This window comes from Phaseolus vulgaris, chromosome 2, assembly GCF_051622355.1.
Source record: "Phaseolus vulgaris cultivar YP4 chromosome 2, ASM5162235v1, whole genome shotgun sequence".
Lineage (NCBI taxonomy): Eukaryota > Viridiplantae > Streptophyta > Magnoliopsida > Fabales > Fabaceae > Phaseolus > Phaseolus vulgaris.
This window is the reverse complement of record NC_143499.1, coordinates 13,789,698-13,811,305: the sequence shown is the minus strand read 5'-3', so window position 1 is coordinate 13,811,305 and position 21,608 is coordinate 13,789,698. Positions and strand designations below refer to the sequence as shown.

General features: G+C 33.4%; 1 protein-coding gene across 1 annotated transcript; it reads left to right on the top strand.

Moving 5' to 3' along the window:
• Nucleotides 1-17,420: 17,420 nt before the first annotated feature.
• On the top strand, nt 17,421-21,166 carry LOC137810733 (putative indole-3-acetic acid-amido synthetase GH3.1). The gene is made up of 3 exons (XM_068612142.2): nt 17,421-17,874; nt 18,248-18,349; nt 19,527-21,166. Exons 1-3 carry the CDS (start codon nt 17,555-17,557, stop codon nt 20,890-20,892), a joined length of 1,788 nt encoding a protein of 595 aa, XP_068468243.1. The 5' UTR covers nt 17,421-17,554; the 3' UTR covers nt 20,893-21,166.
• The last annotated feature ends 442 nt before the right edge of the window (nt 21,167-21,608 follow it).

Genomic DNA, 21,608 nt, shown 5'->3' with positions numbered 1-21,608 from the left:
AGAGATTGCACACACAGTTTATATTGGTTCACTCTTAAATCAAGAGCTACATCCAGTCTTCCCAAAAACCACTAGGGGAATCCACTAAGCAATCAAACCTAGATTACTTACAAACACCATAAAAGAAGTGACCTTGATCCCCTCAAGACACACACTTCCTTTGGCTCAGCACATACACCACTAAGAATGCTGATCTTGACAACCTCAAGAACACACAACACTTATCAACCTTACACAACAGAGTTTACACAAAGTACAGAAGGATTACACTTGTTACAGAATGATCTGAAATTAATACAAGATGAAAATCCTATTCCACACTCTCTTGATCAAAGCAATCTTCAACTCTTCAAAAGCAAAATCAGTGAAAAACTCAAATATGTTTTTCTATGATTTAATCTTAGTTTTTGTTACAAAATCTTAACAAACTATTTATTGCTTTCAAAAACTGGTCAAAGCATTTAAAACTGGAATGTATTCAGTTATAAAATCATTTAAAGCTCATTCAAAGCACAAAACAGTTTTATGTTATGGTCCCAAAACAAACAATCGGTTGAATGCTCGAATCAATGGTTGTTTTGGTTTGACAGCATGTCAACCATCAAAAATAGTTTTTAACCTTTCTCAAAACACCTAAGTATAAAACAATCGGTTGTTTCGACAAAACAACAAGTTATTTTTCACTTAGTTTGAAAAACACTTTCAATTAAAAAGGTTTGAGAATGCTTAAGCTTTGGATTCAATCAAGAGTGGATTAACACAAATAATCTACCCCAGATCCTATTCTAATACACCTCAGCAACAGCAAGCACATCCAGTCTTCCATCAAACTCAAAGGGTTTGCATTCTTCAAAGCTTGAACACTTGATTAAACAGATATCTCTTCTACTTTCCGATTCCAAATGTCAGTGTCACATAAGAGAGAAGGTTCTCCTTGGTCGGTGTCAATCTAACTTGAACACCCCTGACGTTTCCTCCAAGTAGTGTTAGAGGAGCATCATCAGCAGCAAGAGTAATGACATCGACCGGGAAGGACTTTCGAGCCGAATTGGAGAAGGTGGAGGAGGTCGCCTTGGTTTGCCATGAGGGGACCAAGTGGTGGAGGCAATGTCCCTCCTTTTACTTTTTCTACCCCCATCAGTATGGGCAAATGAGGGACCGGGCACCCAACAGTAGAAGGGTTGCTAGCTGAAATTGTCTCCAAATTGCCTTTGTTTATGCCAAAGGTCTTTGCGCGGAAGGCGTCCAGGACACCGCCCGATTGAGAGGGCTTCTCTAGTCATGATACCTACACCAATAAACAAAGTGTAAGTCCATTTTCAACCGATCGAGGTAGAGAATAATGTGGGCATACCATAAAAATTTGTCCACCTCTAGGACGACTTATACACAGATAACAATTTTCGAGTAGGGAGCCTTCGAGGGATGCTGTCAAACAAAGAGTAAACCTCTAGCTCCTCGGCACTCGAGGACGAACGAGGCTATTCTTGAACTGAGTTGGGTTCTTGGTCCAGTATAGAGGAAATTTAGATCGTCCGACTTCGTCAAAGAAAAGCTCTTTACCCTCAGGTTCAATAAAAAGTTTGAAAATTTTCTGTTTGAAATTTTTATATGAAGTGGAATAAGGATTAAAGAGGTTGTTGCTCGGCCGGGTGATAAGAGACAACCATCTCACAGGGTCGGCCAGGTGATAAGTATATTAATGAAGGAAAGTGGAAGGGGTCGGAGAAAAGAGAAACATATCGCATATAATACAAAATGTTTGAAGGGAGGCCCAAGTATTGGGGTGAAGCTAAGAATGTGATACAACCCAAATAGCCAAGAAGATGACCAAGAACACAAGAAACACTTCACACATTGATAAGTCATCTCAGCATCTAAGACAAGGCCCCACTAAATTTCGGAAGAACCACAGTAGAAGAAGAATTGGCATAAACCATAGCATCAAATGTTCTTTCTTCTGGTCTTCTTACAAGATAAAATGTTTGTAAATAAATTGGGCTCACTTTAGGGGTCCAAATATAAGAATAAGCTATAGTAGGTTTACATAGCATAAATAGCAGTATACTTAGCAAAATGGGTTTGTTCCAAGCCCACATTTCATGACACGTGCACCTAGAAATAGGGTTTTTAACCTAACTTCTAGAACCTATGCCTAAGGTGCGGTTTTGACCATGGTTAACACCCTAGGCAGCCCCTCTCCCATTTTTTTCTATCGCTCACTCTTCTTGCCCTCCAAGTCACTCCTTCCTATATAAAGGGTGTCTTCCTCCATGTATTGAGACATTGAATTTGATATAGTAAAGAAACTCTACATGAGTGATTTTGTGAGGCTTGTGAGCTCTCATTTGGGGTCTTATCTTGGGTGGGTAACATCTCAAGTGGCGGCTCTTTGCACAACTCATCTTGGAGTCCTCTCTTCTCCATATATTTTCATGTTTTTCTCTTAAATTGTTGGTTATCTTTGCCTTATTCTCTTCAATTCCGCACCATTGCATCATTGTCACCATATAATTATGTTTTTTCTCTTTTCCCTCTAGAAGTGAACCTTCACACTTACTTAACGACTTGGTTAAGTTCATGTTCAGTGGGGGTCTTCTTTGGGTTCTCACCTTACATTGCTAAAAATAAAAAATCATAAACAAAGAGCAACCAATAAAATGTGCAATCCTAAAATCAACTCACATCAGAAGGAGCAACGTTGAGAGCTCGAAGGACACCCATGGTAAAATTGTTGAATGGGAGAGCTACATGTAAATCTGACAAAAGACAAGAGTAGATAAAGAAGAAAGGTGTTTCAGAGGGAGATCGACCGATACAAATGGTATCGGCCGGATGACAATAATCAATGGCTAAGATGCCATCATCAGCATCCAGTTTTAGAATGTTATGCTTATCTACAAAAGCAAAGATAGAGGATGAGTCCCAATATACAGAGGTGAACCCAGTCACCTTTGAATCGACCTAGTCAAATCCTAAACGATGGGATGACACTTCAGCAGGATCTGACCGGTTGGCAGTGCCTTCTGGATCATCGGCCTTTACAGAAGTTTTCACTAGGGCAACGTTTGAATTGCCCCAACTGACAAAGGCTCGGTCGTGGAGGAATCGGGAGAGGAGGAAGATGAAGAGGAAAACGAAGAAGACGAAGAGTTGAGAGAAGACATCATTAACCTCTCGGGATGAAGGCAAAACGCCTCGCCATAATGATTAGGTTTCGGAAGATTTCGAAAGTCGAGCGGATAAGCAATGATGCGGAGTGGTGGGGGAGAACTATTTATAGCTTTAGAGGAGAGAGGAACAATGAACGTCTCTCTCATCTCAACCGTTGGATCTTCCTCGATCGAATGGCCCACAACGAATGGCACCAAAAAACCATAGGCTATCATTACGCGTCACATCACGCGTTCGGCGCTGCCAACGTCACATCTCACCTCGGAAAGCTCAACCACCACAAAGACTCTTAGGATTCAACATCCTCGAGCCTGGGGGGCAAGTGTACTGGTCGGGACCTGATGTGAATCCAAAATACATGAAGATGACCAAGGATGTTATACTTGAAGGGTCATCTCAACAAGCAAATAAAGATGTCATCAATAGGAGGAATGGTCAAGGACCATAACACTTGAAGCTCTTATTATTAATGTTCTTAATATGGAGGCCCAAGCCCAACTAAAGCCCAAGCTAAAACTGAGGCCCAAAGCCCAACACATGATTTCATCATCCATCATGCCTCAAAAGATTACTAAGAGCAAGGTCACAAGCAATAATAGATGAGCATCATTGGATACCTTTTTTTGTAATTTCTTTTGAGTAGTTTTTAGTATAACATAAAAGGAAGGTGTAGATATAGATACAAGGGGTGCCAATGTACAAAGATAAGTCACACCTTCCATGTGACATAAAAAGAAGGTGTAAGTGTAGATTTAGGAGTTGCCAAAGTAAGAAACCAAGTCACACCTCCCTTATGACTTGAAATTGGCGCCAAATTCAAATGCTTCTCATTTGAATTTTCCCACTTTAATTTTAGCCATCTCACACTATAAATAGAGGTGTTATGCTCATGTAAATTCAGATTTGGAATTTGAAGAAAAGTTACTATACACAAATTGTGTGAGTTGTGAGAATTGTTCTCCTTCTACTAGTCTTATCTTGTGAGTTTGGGAAGCTCTCAAGTGGCGGCATCTTGCACTTATCTTGGATCAATCACCATCCAAGTGCCATGGTCTTCCCTTCCATGGCTTCATTCACATAAGTTTTTCTTGCTTTCATCTTCCATTTCCATTTTTGCACCATACTTCAATTTCTATTCAATTATGTTGTCTTGTTCTTCAATTCTACCGATTGTTCTTGTTGTTCTTGTGTTTTCTTTTCAATTCTGCGCTTATTTCTTCATTCCAATCGGTTCATTTGCTTTATATTGTGCTTATATTCGGTTTAATGTGTTGTTCTTGCTTTCTGTTCTCGTCGGCTCGAAGTTGGTCGGAGTATGGATGAACTCTTCTTGGATTCCTTTCTGGTGGTCGGTTGGCTAGTGGATGAGGTGCTTAGGAATGGCCTCCAGGTTTAAACCGATCTTCTGGGGATGAGGGGGGCTCCACCTGCAAGTCAGTGAAAGCACAAAATATAATGTGTATGGTAAAATATACTACAAATATGCAAGTCAGATACTCCCTATGGGTGGTTGTCTACATGGGTTTGGATTTTTGACCCTGGTCTTTCCCGGCACTAATGTGTCATTTCACAATAATTTTCTATAAAATCTAGATATAAAGTATATAATCGGAATAGTTAAACAATGTAATCAGGGATACTGAGGATAATATTTAAAGACAATTTGCAAGAGATGAACTCACTACTGTATTTTAAAGATCTGTTTCAAATTTGCAAACAAAACAGATTTTTGCTATTTGTACAACTGCAATTACTTTTCGCACAACAGATCATTGAAATTCACAAACAGGTCCGTTTGATATTCTCACCTCTGAATTTGCTTTCAGCACCTCAGAAATTTTTCAAAAATAAACTTTGAAGATGATAATGGAAACCTAACTTTAAAGAAAATTGCTAATGATCTAGTACCAATTTAATAACTCAAAAATTAAAATAAAAACCACTCTCAAGAGCTCTAATCTATGTAAAAATTTCAAAAAAAATCAAAAAATTTAACTAATGGAGTTTATGACAAATTTTGGACTAAACATGGTTCTAGAAAAAACATTTATGATTATAAAATCAAAATGATTCAATTAATTTGAACAATGAAGATTCTAGTAAAAACAATGAATTTAAACCAAACAAAAACACAAAAAGACAATTTCAATCGGTAAACATTCAAGACAATTAAGAAAATATATGTTTTTGGACCTTATAAAGGTAAAAAAAAAAAAAAAAAAAAAAAAACCTTATTTTAAGGTACTCCTATATTGATGAGGATATATGGCATTAATTTGTTGAAATTCGTGAAGTTGATCAGTAATTTGTTAATCATTTCATGTATTGTTCATAACACTAATTATATAATATTATCTAATTCAATTTGTTTGTTCAATTTGTCACACAAGGTGTTAGGAAAAAAAACTCAAGGCATAGCAGTCCAAAATGTGACCCTGCACCTACTGTCTCGTGGGAATTATCATAAGCGTGAAGAAGCTATGATAAAGGAGAAGGAGAAAACAATATTGATGGCTACTTCTGGGATGATACAGGGTTCAGTCAACCTTCATCTCCACCTATCGCCACCAAAAATGGAAGATGGCCCGAATGAAAATATCGGGCCCATATAACTCTAAGCAATCACGGATAGTCTAAAAAAAATTGTAAGTTATTTTCATCTAGTTGTGCATCTATTTTATGATATTAATTATATGAAAAACTTATATAATTTTTTAGTTTTGCGGGATTCCTTGGTTGGGCAAAACTCCCAAGGTAATTTTGTCCCTCATGGTCGTCACGATATACTGCATGAAGCTATTGGACAACCTGAGCACCCTAGTCGTGTGTGTGCTGCTGGATCATGGGTTGAAATTCGTCAATTCTTTAGAGTTGCACCATGGAGTCCACCCCATAATTAATCAGTAAATTACGCAAGAAAACACCAAGGAGTTAAGACAACAGTTGCGGCAAGAGTTTAATCAACAATTGTCCCAACGGTTACGAAAGGAATTTTAGTACCTCCAGACCTTAGGTCTATTGCAGAAGGTTCCATCATAGCCTGATCATCCGCTTGTGGTTCCCACGGTCAGGAGCACAAAGGGGAGTTGTACAACTCCTACAACATTAAGGGATGACATTGACCACATAAACCATTGCGAGCTACTTCTAGACGACAGTTTCACTCCTCGGGTGGTGGCTATAGGGAAACTCTTTGAAGGGGCCACTACCTTACATAATGTGTCTCTATCCCTTGATGTGGTTAAGGTCACGATGGAGAAAGTACGGGTTGTTGAAGTTCTTGTTCTCTAAATGAGGTAAGGATTGCGACCGAGGCATTTCAGACATTCATAGGCTAGCCTAGACACCTCGTTCGACTTATTTCGTAACCCCCGGTAAGAAATTAATTTTTAATTAGTAATTTATATTTATGTATTATATTTAATTTAATACAAATGTTCTTTATTTTACAGCAATCGCATTAGATACCATGTTCATAAATTAATAAGCATGAGGTTTACATTGACGATTCTATAACCTCTATTAGAGATTGCTACAATTATAGCTACAAATCCAATGGAGGTTCCATGTGATGCCACTATTTTTTGAAGAAATAGTGACGTCTCTCTATACATATACATGACAGATGTCTTAGAGTTTGCAGATGGCATGTAGTACCTTAATATATCCATCGTAATTTTTTTATGATGTAAGTCTCTTCCACCTATATCTCTATTTACTTTATTATATTAAATTATTGATTATAGTATAACTAATTACTTGTAGGTATTTGTCTGGAGTTTCTATTAATGAGGGGAAACAAGATGTCTATGGATTCTTGGATCCCAAATTAACTAATCCAACTGGAACTCTGAAAGTTCAAACTCAATCATACATCACCAACTCATTGGTTTCAGGGGGAAACAAATATATTTTTCCCCTTTTATTAATTAGTAAGTTTTCAATTAATATAAGTCATTAGTTACTAGTATTTTACTTTCTAAAGTTTTACTACTTGTTTTCATGGATGATGCAGTGGTCACTGGCAGTTAATTGTGCTATCTGTAATTGATAACACTATTGTGTGGTTATGTTCACTGCAAAAAAGTCCTCGCCAAATTTCAAGCAAATAGTTTGACAGGTAATTACATTATCAACTTACTGCGTATAATACTTAAATGTCTACTAACAAGTTTTTTTTTTCCTGTTAATTAAGGCATGGCGTGGATATAGTATACTCAAAGGTCAACACAATGCAAATTGTAAAAAGTTGACATGGTTGAACCTACAGGTTTATAATTTTATGCCTTTCTATCTTCACTGTTTGTCAAAATATCAATATTAACTTTTAATTAATATTGAATGACTACTACGTTATGCAACGGATGACCACCATTATAAAACTTGACATTAAAGGAAGTTGGGAGTCGGTAACAAAATTTAAATTATTGTTTAGAATAAACTATATGTACTTTAACACTAATTTAAACTTATTTTATATAAGGAAGCAATTAACTATGTGAGGAATGTTTGGGTCAGATACTTCATTAGGTTCTATAACTCTAGGACAATTAATGAATAGTATATAAGTTTAACTAATATAGCATGCTTCTAATGTATAGAAAATTAGCTGAGTAGATAGGAATATATATATTGATGGATGTAAATGATTTATCAATATATATATATATATATATATATATATATATATATATATATATATGATTTGATTGTTCATGTGTATCTGGTTGTCTGAAATATTATTGCATAGTTGGTTGGAGTTTTAAATGAATAGGTTAATTAAGAAGAGGAAACGTATAAAACAAATTGAACTAAAAAAATTGTTATCATAGACTACTGTTATAGTCAAAACCAAAGTCTATAAGTCATTACAGGTGTTAGTTATGGACAAAGTTGTCACCTATAGTGGCCCACGGATTACAGTTTTAACTACAATCAAAGTCTATAGGAGACCATGCTAGAAGCCTCGAGAAGGATCTAAGCATTGATTCTTGCAATGATCGTTATTTGTACCCTTCTCTTAGTATATTAAAATATTATATTATGTAACAAATAGACGTCAGTTATTCAAATAATCGGAACCTATAGCAGTTTAATAGACGTCAATTTTGAAATCGACGTCTACAAATCATAACTATAGACAGCTTGTTCAAAGACGTGATTTTAAAACCGACGCCTAAGATCCTAAAAAATCATTGTCTATGAACATTTTTACACTACTGTATGCTTTTAAAATACTTTGTTGTCCGTGGTTGTGTCCATAAGGCACCAAACACCATGTGTTGGATTCATGAAGTGCAATGTTGATGGAGCTACATATGGATCTTCAGGTTTGGCTACCTGTAATGGAATATTCAGGGGTAGTCCCGGTGATTATTTGGGAGCTTTCTCTTTTGTTAATAAAAAAATTGGAGCTTTCTCATCTTTCATTGGTCTATTAGCCTTAACTCTTAAGCCGAATTGTTGATCGTCATTAACCGGTTTACGCTGCAGTTTTCTTGATTTTACATGGATTTGATTAGTCTTCCATGATTTGATGTAATTACTTTTAACTTTTTTGGTTATTTATTTTTTTACATTTTTACTCTAGAGGCATATGATTCATGAAGCTTTAGGATGAAACTTAATTGGAATGTGAAAGCTTCACAGTGATATTATTTAGAGTAAAACTTTTTAAAATGTTAAAAGATGTAACACAAACGAAGATCAGAAATTTTTATTGCATCGCTAATTTTACTATAATTAACAAAACCATTTTCAAAGCCTAGTTGCGCGCAACCTACAGGACAAGAGAAAAAACTATTGTGGCTGCTTAACCATATTGCAATTTTTTTATTATTAACTTTGCTTGTTGTTTATAGCCAACGAAATTTCTCAAAACTTTGGTCAAGTCAAATATCATAATATATGTACACGTCAGTGCAATTTGGCTCAATAAAAGCTCAAAGAAATTTAGATGAAGTAGAACAACCTATGAAATTGTTTTTGACTCACGGAATTTTGAACAGGATAGCAAAATGTCGGTCGAAACATGTTATCATAACTTAGATTCCAAGCGTTAATTATTGTGATGGTTACTAAGACTCTAGTTTTCTCTCACTTCATTGTTAGTAACAAATAAAGTGGATTATTTATTGAAACGTGATCACTATTTTATGTTAATTAGCTGAAAAATGATTATAATGAACACCCATTAATAAAGAAATGCACCGGCATTGGCCATAATAAATCACGAAAAAAAGGAAATACCACAAACAATAAATTATAGTCATAACAAAAATAAATGAAGAGTGTGTAAAAAGAAAGACAGAGAAAAAAATCCATAATTTCGAAGTTTCGAACCTAAAGACAAATACCTTCTTTTAGGTGAAAATAGTATTCCATTTATACGCCAACAACACAATATATCAAATATGAAAGGTGGATAGCAATCTATCTTAGAGATTTCTAAGACATTTTTCATTAAACAAACACCACTTTCCGATATTATTAGTTCAGATAATTTTAATCAAAACCAATTTTGAAACCATAGCATCAGATTTGTTTTAAAACGTAAAACACACGCAAGTATAAAGAAATTTGGGCAGGAAGTTTCACTGAAAGGGGGCACACGTGATTGGAGCAACATATTATATGATGTTCAAAATGTGGTAAATGTTCAGGTTTGTTATATCTTAAAACTATATTATTATATAACATTTTCTTAAATTATGTTTTTCTCTCTCTTTATTTCCCACTCTTATATCTAACAAAATTGTATTAATGTCTAACAAACCTGCGGTTGCTAGGTTACAAATGTAAGTGTACAACAACCAGTTACATTGTCATTTTCTTCATATAAATTTTTTATATTTCCATAAAATGTTAAGATTCATTTTTATATTATTATTTTTTTCATTTATTGTGTGTAAAATAAAGAGGGGTAAAAATAACACTACCAAGGAATAACTACGTGATCTGAGAACTTTTTTAAATTTTCTCATATCATTCCTTCTTAACATCTAAGAGGTGACTCAGAAGAAGTTATTTCTAAATTCTCATATACTATCTTGGTAATTTTGAACACTCAACACTCTCAAAACTACAAATATTTAGCTTTCTCTATAAATCCACAAACGGACAAAAATGAAAGGATCGTGTTTTTTATCCAATGAAAAAACATTGTCCAACAGATTTGCTATGAGCAGAATATTTGTTAGAGATTGAGACATAAATTTGGCTTAAACTATAATCAACCAGCGATAAGAACAAAAAAGTATATTTATTTTGCAATTTCTCAATCCTAGAGATACCAACTAAATAAGAATAGAAGATGAATTAAATAAATAATTTTTCAATGGAATGAATTGTTTTTAATGATAAAAGTTCACGAAATATTGATATTAGTCTCCCACAAAATTCACACAAAGATTAAAAGGAACATTAAACTCACTAAAATTTTCATTTAGTGTAATTTAATTTTCATTTAGTGTCTGTCTCGATTTTAATTTTTGTGTGGGTATTTTGGAGAAGCTAATATCATATTTCTTGTAATTATTCTATCTAGAAAAAATATATTAATTCTGAAAGTGATATTTTTTTTTCTAATTATCCTTGTCCACTTCATACACCTCAAAAGCAAATTAATTTCTTCTAGGTACGTTCAGTTTGACCATATGCCATCCATATCATTCATTATTTCACTGCCAACACACCCCATTTAATTCGTACATATGTAATGATCAATTTCATTATCTCATCACCAAATGCTTGCTCTTTTTTGGTTTTTATTTTTTTGAATTTAAAAGCCTTCACGACACTGTTTGAACATTGTACTCCTTGTCCTAATCCGAATTAGAATGTAATTATTATGACGTAAACATAATCATATTGATGATGATAAGAACACCAAAAAGTCATAAACAGTTGGAGTGGAATGGAATTTGGCATGGGCATCATATATTTAAGCAATCATGCTCTTAATATTTTTTAATAAAAATTTTCCCTTACCATTTTTAAACGATAGGCCGGTGTTAATTGTTCATTAAATTATTTATATAAGTTCCATGTTTGGCCATAATTATGACAATCATATTGACCTATTTTGTATAGTTCGTAATATTACACTAACAATAAACTTAGTATAGACAACACGTAACATAAAAAAAATAAATGTTAAAGAAGTGTTTCTTATCACACAAGAAGGTCGATTCACAGGAAACAACATATATTTATTATAAGCAGAAATATTTGTTAGAGACACAGCTAAGATAAAATTAAATTTATAAAATTCCAATGCTTTTAAAAAGAAACTAAAGAAGTATTAGTTCTAATCATTTCTAATAAGAGCAATAATTTCAATAATTATCCTTGTGCACTTCATACATATGGAGCTTGAAATGAATTTGTCGATGGTCTTATCCGGTTAATATGTTAGAGAAAGGTAAAACCCTGTTCCTTTTGCGGAAAACAAAGTAGTAATTTCTCGTTATTGAAACATCGTGCTTTGTGGTCCTAATCCTAATTAATTAGAGGCTTGTTTTAATTAGTAGGTGGTACTAATTATTGAGGGTGATAAAAAGGAACATAGAAGAGAAAGAAATTAAGAATTGGTACTGCGTTAGGAATCGAGGAAGGGAAGTTGTGTGGGGAGAAGTCACAAAAACTTTATTTTAAAGATAGTTTGGAACAAATTATCTAAAAAAACAAGGTGGATTCCACAAGTAAGAAATTTCGCATATAAACACAAAAAATGAATAACCAAAAAAGCCGTAATTTATTAAGACAATGCAGAATAAACACGTAATTTATTAAAATTTATATATATATAAACATATAAACATATATATAATTCAATCAGAATATGAACATCTTAACCATTTTCTTTTATTTTTTATTTTATTTCATTGCAATAAAAAAATTATTTTTCATCTTATTCCTATTTTGCTATCTATTATCATTAGTGGATAAAAAATCAAAGAGATTTAGTGAAATTCAATTTTAAAAATAATAATGAAGTGAGACTCTTTACAACTCTATGATTCATTTTTCAAGGATAATTGATGAGGATATATTTATTCACATTTAATCATTTTAATCATAGATTATTGGACTGTAATAATAAATAAATTCATTGTTTTAATTCAGATTCATATAATTAGGTTTATTTGGCCTTTATTATTATTTCTGTTAATTTTGTATTTTTAACGTAAGTAGCTTTTTTTGGATCGCGTTTTAGAGGAGCAAACACATTGTAGACCTAGTTTTCTTTTCTTTCTTATAATACTTTTATTTTTCCTCTGCATGGAAGGCTAAACCTTTTTGGTTGATTCCTTTGTAATTTCTTATTGAGCTATGAGGTTTTGGTTAATAAAAGTTTCATTTTTTAATTCTCTATAGCAATTGTTTTAATAATCTAATCTTCTGGAAAACTAGTTTTTGTGAGAGGTTGTACTTGAACGCATGATTGAAAGTCTTCCTTATCTTAAACTTTGGTTTCTTAGTTAGTTCGCATTGTTGTAATTAATTTCTTGGACGCTTGATTCAAGAGAGAGGAAATAAGCATTCTCATGGAGTATAGGCATGGAACAAAGTGGGTGTTGATTAAACTAGTAGACGCATGTTTTACAGGTGAGTTTCAATTGAATTAGATTAGCGCATGTTCAATCTGATTTAGCTTTGTTTGAAGATTAAGAAAGAAATAATCTTTAGATAACTTGTGAGGAATTCAATGGTGGAATAACTTGGGAGTCAACTTGCATTCTTTACTGTTTTAAATCATCATTTATATTTTCCTGCTTAACAATCACAACCCTTTTTTATTTTTATTGTTATTGCTAATCCTTATTGCTTGCAGATAAGTTTTGAATTTTGTTCGCTGGACTCACTATTAGATTCTTTGGGAGACGACTTAGGGTCATCAGACTACTTCTATACTATCATCTTTCTAGTATTAGACAAGTTTACGCTGGAATCACATTTAATTTGACTGCTAAACGACAACTATCAATAATGTTAATGTTAAAGCTTTTTCTAAAATACTTTTAAGCTACAAATATTAAGATTAGGTAGTGTAAAATACATTGAAAAAAAATGGAAATAAGACTTATATTTTGTTTATAAGTCATAGGAATATATAAAAAAAAAGTTATTCATTAAAAAAAAATAGAGAAGAGTTATATGCTTCAATAATGAGTTATGTTGATTGAAGTATACATGCTGGTCAAAAACGAACAAGTTATAATTGTTTGGTAAATATTTTTTTTTACTAATAATGATGAGGGACTTTCAAAAAATACATAAGTATTAGGTTAGAAAATAGTTGCTAAAGGTCATCTATTATATAATAATTTGATATAATTTTTTAAGGTAACAAAAATATATAAAATATGTTTAATAAATTTCAAGATATACTAAATGCACTTAGTTTTTTTGGTAAACACTAAGATAAGTATGATTACATTAATAAGGTGTTACATGGTTTGTAAAGTTTGTGAATACCATAGGTTAAACTCTTCTCACTTTTAAGACCCTAAACAACATACCTATAGAATAGCTTATTAGAATCTTGAATGTCTACGAGTTGGAGTTGTTGCAAGATAAAAACTCTCAAGAAAGATAAATCTTTAGGGTTAAAAGCCCCCAACTCCAAGTATACATCCATCAAGGCTCTCAAAGTAGAAGAATTGGAAGAAAGACTATCAAGATGTTTTCAAACGCATGAAAAATCGTCTCACCCAAAAAGTGAAGTCTTGTAGTTTTTAAAGAAGATTTTGATCTCCGTACAACCTACTCTTAAATGTTATTGGTAGTTGTTTAGGTAAAACTTGTTTTTTCACCCAAAAAAAGTATTCTGCAACAAAAATGACAACAAATCAAACAAACTTTGGAAAAACTTTAACATAAATGACAAAGCAAAAGTACTCAATCATAATAAATCCTATTGTGATTCCTATAAATAGAAGCATGGTAATGCATAGAAACTTGTTAAATCAATGAATGGAAATAGGATCCAAAAAATATGTAATTTGTGCATTATTTAGTTTCTAAGTAATTAAAGAAAATCATATGCTAGATGACATAAAATGTGAAAGCTATATTTTTAAATCTTTCACTATTAAAGTTTAGTCTTTTAGTGTAAGGAGAGTTCATTTCATATTTTCTCTTTCGATAGTAAACCTCGTATTAAACAACTTTTATTTTTGAATAATTGGTCTAAAAAGACATTGTGTAATTGATGCTCAATTTTATGAGAAAAATTAACAAACTACCAAGAGTGATTTTGTATTCTCTATTAACTAGATGAGAATTAAAATACTTATAATAATTCATTAATTAGTGAAATCATTTACAACCAAAATATAAATTAATAGTGAACTAATATAATTTTTTTAACTATTCTTAATTATATTCAAAATATTTAGAGTATATAAAGTTATTTATGAAATCATTATACAACATGGTACAGTGCTTAATAAACCTTTTGTAAAAAAAATAATGTAATTTTAAACTTTATTTAAACCCTTATTTCTAAAGTTAATAATTTTTTTTATTCTTATCAACAATCATTCTCACTTATACGTTTATTTGCTTTAACTAAAAAAAAATGTTTAAATTACATTGAAAAACAGTGTCTCATATTTTTTTCCCCTATGCAAGGAAAGGATAAGAGAAAAATGGCATAAGCATCTGTCTCACGTGGAAAAGAAATTGTTTTGGGCGAAGGAGAGAAATGGCTTAGGCGTCGTTGTCGAGGCCCAACAATGGTACCAGAAAAGGGTTATGTGGTTGGTCGACGCGTATAATGTTCCAAAACGAAAACTACCTGTGTGCTTCCTTGGTTAACATGCGTGGTCCCTCACCCACATTTCCTTGCCCCTTTTTCTGCCTATGTCTACGTGACCTGGACCCCCACTTTGCCCCCTCTTACCCCTACACCACCCTGTTCAACCTTTTTCTCTCCCTTTTTCTTCAACCTATTTACCCATTCCATACTTTCCACTTTTCTCAATTAACAATGTCTTTCCCATTCTAAATTACATATATATTCCATTGCATGCTTCTTCCATGGATCATTTTTCTATATCTATGTCAACTTAATTTTATACTATTTTTTCTATATTTTTATTACAATTTAATTTATCAATTTTCAACTCTACAAAATAAGTCCCTTATGATTTTAGTTCTATTTGCACCCTCTGCGGGCGAAGGAGGAGACTAGTTCCATATGTTCTTCAAGTGCAGATTTGCTTGGTTATTGTGGAACCATTGTTGTGTATGGTTGGGTGTGCAGGGTGTGTTTCATAATGTCCCTTTGTTAAATTTTTCCCAGTTTAGGTTTAGCAGTGTGTCGGCTTCGGTGGATGAGGTTTAGGGAGGGATTTGGATTGCAGTAGTTAATGAGGTCTAGAGGCATACAAATAGGGTTATCTTTAAAGGTGAGTAGTAGATGTACTGGAGGCTTTCACTTTGGTCCAACTAAAGACTTGGTCTTGGGTTTCATCCAAGTCACAGTCTGCGTTTTTTCCTTTTCTGATTGGTGTTTAGATCCGATGGTTTGTATTAGAATGATCTTATGAGATGTTTGCTTAGTATGTCAAGTGTCTTTCTCTGGATTAAGTTAGGAGTGTCTTGTATAGTCATACTTGGGTGTCTGTTTACTGGGTGTGATTAAGGTTGTCATTTTGTATAAGGGTTGAACCACCCTTAAAGTGGTTCATATTTATTTATTTATTATTGCCAATAAAAAAAATAAAGTGTGAATTAGTAAAATAGAAAATTCAAACAATTTCTATCAAGATTTTTAAATGAAATAAAATTTGTTAATTTAAAAGAATTGAATATATATTTATATATCTGTCTAAGGATTGTGAAAGAACTTAACTCGGTTGGTTAAGTAAGCGATGAGTTATTATAAATTTTTGACACATGTTTAAGTCATGTAAAACATTTTTAAAAAGCATGTAGAAGAATTTGGAAATTTTCACTCGAAGGGAAAGTGGCTTTATCTTGCGTGTGCCACTATGCATCATGACTTGTCAATTCTTTTGTTACTCGTTTCAGTCAACATGTTGTTTGAAAGCCGAACCTAAAATCCCGCTACTGTGTTATCACCAAGTTGTCGTCCAATTCAACCATTCACAGTTCCTATACTATCCCTATGCAAAATTGAATTGCTTACTGTTAATATTCTGCTGTAAATTAATATTTAAAATAGAAAATTATTATATCTCTAAAGAATTAATGCTAGAAGAGACATTTTCGTCGTTGTTAATCGAAGTCTAATGTTTATTTATCGTGTCTTTTTTTACCTACATTTGATTTAACAATTGTAACTATCCCAAATAAAGGGAAAATACATTCTCGGTCCATTATTTGTAACTGAGTACTTAATATCATTTATTGAGAATTAAGACTCTTTACATAGCTGCAAACTAATAGCTTTAATAGTTCCCTTTTAATGTTTAACAACAGTCTGGTCATTAATGATCTATATAAAAAATAATTTTTGGAGAGTAATTACGCTTTATTCATATTTGAGTATTCTTATTAATTTAATTCTTAAATAGTCTTTTACTGGTAGATATTTTTTTCTCCATCTCAAAAAAATTCTAATCCATTTTTTATAAAAACAACAATGACTATAAAAAAAGACAAAAGTATTTTTTATATAACATATTTCCTCTTTTAATTATAAGCTCGTACGAAAAATATTATCTTTTGACTCAAGAAAAAGAAAAAAAGAAACCATCAAATTCATCCCGTACCAAAAAAATCGTACTTCTTATGTATGGAAACTACATTACCGTCCATTGAAAATTAATATTCCAATGAAACCGAGCAATGAATATTTAAATAGAAATTTTAAATTATCACAAAACAACAACAATAATAATAATAAACAAACAAATAAATAAAAAAAATAAAAAACCTTCTTTTATCGCATGAGTTTGATATAATTTCTATATTTTTATTTTGTTTTTATTTTATATTATTTTTTATTTGATGACATAAAAACCTGTATTTCCTCAACTAAAAACTAGTCTCTAGATTTCTTAAACATTTATGCATGTTATGGTATGGACGGCACACGGCAGCAGGTACATAATATAATCTTTTTACTTTATTTTTAAATTAAAATATAAAAAATAGTCTTTATCTCACAACGTGGGTCCCATGTAGATGACATGGCATGGTTCAGCGTGTAGACACACGCACAGCTCCGTCTCAGTTCCTCTATATAAACTCTGAAACGTCCACTTGTCTCTCTCACTGCACCACCACTTCTCTATCTCTTCTTTCTTCAAAGAATAACTCAAATTCTTATTTCGATCAACCACACTTTCGTTTCTTCTCTAGTTTAATCCTCAATTTTTTAATTGGTTAGCTTCTTCTTCCATCTATGGCTGTTGATTCTGCGATGTCGTCCCCATTGGGTCCACCGGCGTGTGACAAGGACGCGAAGGCGCTGCGGTTCATTGAGGAAATGACCCGAAACGCCGACGCCGTCCAAGAGAGGGTGCTGGCGGAGATTCTCACGCGCAACGCCCACACAGAGTACCTTAAACGCTTCGAACTCGGCGCCGCCGCCGACCGTCAAACCTTCAAGTCTAAGATTCCCGTTATCTCTTACGAGGATGTCCAGCCCGAGATTCAACGCATCGCTAATGGCGACCGCTCCCCTATCTTGTCCGCTCATCCCATCTCCGAATTTCTCACCAGGTCCTTTTCGTTTACATAATTTCAATTATCACAAATTATTCTAAATATTATCAATTTTACTATATCTTGCACATCACTTCTAGTTCCTAAGAAAAATACATTTTTTATATATAAATCAATTTTAATTTATTTTAATCAATCATTATTTTAAAGAAAGTTAGAGAATTAAGGAAATAAATCAAATTTTATTGTAGTTATTTTATTTTTAAATTTGAGTAAATTAAACTTCTTATTATTTATAAATGGAAACGCATAGTTTATGGTTTACGATAACAGAACAATAATTTTGTGTTCGTTTAAATTATTATTTATTTTTTAAGATTGGGAACTGAAACCAATTTGGGATTTGTGTCTGGGGAATCTGAATCTGCAGTTCTGGTACTTCAGCTGGAGAAAGAAAATTGATGCCAACAATTAAGGAAGAGTTGGATCGTCGCCAACTTCTATACAGCCTCCTAATGCCAGTTATGAACCTGTAAGTTTCATCACCAAATAATTGAGCTCAAATACTCTCAATTTCTTAGGAAAAATGGAGTCCATTTCGGTGCATATCCATCAAACACGTGGCCTAAAATTATTCCAACGGCTGAGATTTCTTTCACTCGCCTATATACACTAACCAATATAGTATTGCAGATCCTCTCTTTCAATGTGTTGTAAGCAGTGACAGAAGTATATTGGGGTCCCGGGACTTTATACAATTAATTACATTAGTAAATTCCAAAACATTACAAGAAAATATATTTAAGCACAAGATATTCTATTTTTTTAATTACTAATTATAAATATCAATCACCAATTTTACATATTGTAAAAAAATTTTTATTTTTTACAAGTAAATATTCGTAGTTAGTTATGCATGATAACCATATTTTTTTTCTCAATTCTTACTAATTATGTTTTACTCACTAAAAAAATTGTTTTCAAAATTGTATCATGACAACTGTTATGCATTTAATAGAGATCTTAACAAGTCCATATTTTTCTTCTTCAAAATTTACATTGCAACTTGTTTGGATTCATCCACTTAAGGAAACAAATGTGATTATTTATAAATTATAAATTATCAAGAATGGATGATTGAATAAAAATAATTGACGTTCAAATATTTTTTCTGAAAAGGATAAACAGTTATCTTTTCAGAAAGATTGTAAAAGAAAAAAATAGCTATGTACAATAATAAAAGAATATGATATTTTTACAATAACATATCATATAAATGAAATAAAATAGTATTTTCTAATTCTGATAATTTTATTATTGTTCTTTTAATGATTAACATGTATGTATATATATATATATATATATATATATATATATATATATATCGGGATCCAACCTACATGGTGCCTTTACAAATTGGCTAACGATGATACTGTACATAGGTGAAAGAAAGAAATACAGACAAAAAAAAGTCCCAGCCGTTTTTTAAGTCACGTGTTTGGTGGAAGTGGAAACAATAAAAATAGTACTATACTCTTTGCTTTCTGATTCTCCTCTGTGTCTAATTAATGTCTTTCGTCTTTACTTGCCAAGCATCAATTGGGGAAAAATGAATTTATATGCTTAATATTAAAAAATGATTTCAGAACTTATTAGTTATTTATTTTGTCCTGATCCTAGTATTTATTTATTATTTTTTAATGGAACAGTTATGTGCCGGGTTTAGACAAGGGAAAGGGCCTATACTTTTTATTCGTGAAGTCCGAAACAAGGACACCGGGTGGGTTACTGGCCCGTCCGGTTCTCACAAGCTACTACAAAAGCGACCATTTCAAGACCCGACCTTACGACCCGTATAATGTGTACACAAGTCCAAATGAAGCAATTCTCTGCCCCGACTCATTCCAAAGCATGTACACGCAAATGCTCTGTGGCCTCATTGAACGCAACCACGTCCTCCGCCTTGGCGCCGTCTTTGCCTCCGGCCTCCTTCGCGCCATCCGATTCCTCCAACTCCACTGGCCCCGACTCGTCCATGATATCCGATCTGGAACCCTAACTTCCCAAATCACCGACCCTGCAATTAGGGAATACATGGACAATAATGTGATAAAACCCGACCCGAAATTGGCCCAGTTTTTGACAGAAGAATGCTCCAAGGAGAAGTGGGAAGGGATCATCACAAGAATTTGGCCCAACACAAAATACTTGGACGTCATCGTAACGGGAGCCATGGCCCAATACATTCCCACGCTTAACTATTACAGCGGAGGATTGCCCCTTGCATGCACCATGTACGCTTCCTCGGAGTGCTACTTCGGGTTAAACCTAAATCCAATGTGCAAGCCCTCTAAGGTCTCCTACACCATCATGCCAAACATGGCGTATTTTGAATTCCTTCTCCACGATCCTATTTCTGGCTCTACCAGTTCAAAACTGGTGGATTTGGTCGATGTGGAGGTAGGAAAGGAGTACGAGTTGGTAATCACCACCTATGCGGGACTCTACCGGTATCGTGTGGGGGACATCCTCCGAGTCACCGGATTCCACAACTCGGCGCCGCAATTCCACTTCGTGCGGCGGAAAAACGTGTTGCTGAGCATTGACTCGGACAAAACGGACGAGTCGGAGTTGCAGAATGGGATTGAGAATGCCTCGAGGCTCTTGGCTGAGTTCAATACGAGTGTGGTGGAATACACGAGTTATGCTGACACAACGACGATTCCGGGTCACTATGTTATTTACTGGGAGTTATTGAGCAAGGACTCGGCGAACTCACCGAGTCACGAGGTGTTGAATCGGTGCTGTTTGGAGATGGAGGAGGCGCTGAACTCCGTGTACAGGCAGTGTCGTGTTGCGGATCATTCCATTGGGCCATTGGAAATACGCGTTGTGAAGAATGGAACCTTTGAGGAGCTTATGGATTATGCAATATCAAGAGGTGCTTCAATAAATCAATACAAGGTACCTAGGTGCGTGAATTTCACACCCATAGTGGAGTTATTGGACTCTAGGGTTGTGTCAGTGCATTTTAGCCAAGAATTGCCACATTGGACCCCTGAAAGGAGAAGGTGAAGTTCTTGGTATGTGGCCTTCTTGAGCTTGAGTCAAACATAGAGGTAGATTTTGTTGTTTTTCTCTTTTTGGATTAATGTATAGGACTTGCGATTACTACAAAAGGGGAGATGTTGAGTTAGGATATCTTTTTAGGATATGTATTTCGATTCGATTAACTTGTGGAAAAGATGTAACCCTTTTTTTTTTCTTTTAGAAAAGTTGCATAATGAATGTATTGGTGTTTTCATGAGTGAAGGAATGTAATAGAGTAAAAAACATTTCTTTTTGTCAACTAAAATTGTTCAATTTATTTATTTATGTCGTTATTAAATTTATTTAGATTCCTTGTAATTAATCGCAAGATTGTAAATTAAGATAAAATATGTAAATAACAATAAAATAGTTATCTTTGTAGTTAATTAAGATTAATGTGATATTAAAGATTTTGGTTCATCAAATATTACTTCATCTTTTAAAGCTTAAAATACTAATAAAAAATGTACTTAGGAAGGTAGACAAACTAATTGAATCTTCTTTTTTTGGATTTCGAGTTTTCTCATTTTAAGAAAATTTATACACAATATAATTGAAGCTTTTGACACGAGTTATTAGTAGGATTTTTGAAAAAAAAAAGTCAAAAATATTTTTATCAAAAGAAGCATATGGACATGTGGCACAAAACAAAACCAGGCGCGTGACTGCTTGTATTAAAGTAACGCGGCCATGCTTCATTT

What these genes read in the sequence shown, in the direction of transcription:
- LOC137810733 (XM_068612142.2), top strand. Translation starts at nt 17,555, where the DNA reads ATGGCTGTTGATTCTGCGATGTCGTCCCCATTGGGTCCACCGGCGTGT. An exon ending in ATCTCCGAATTTCTCACCAG is followed by an intron (nt 17,875 to 18,247) that starts GTCCTTTTCGTT and finishes CTGAATCTGCAG; the next exon opens with TTCTGGTACTTCAGCTGGAG. An exon ending in CTAATGCCAGTTATGAACCT is followed by an intron (nt 18,350 to 19,526) that starts GTAAGTTTCATC and finishes TTAATGGAACAG; the next exon opens with TTATGTGCCGGGTTTAGACA.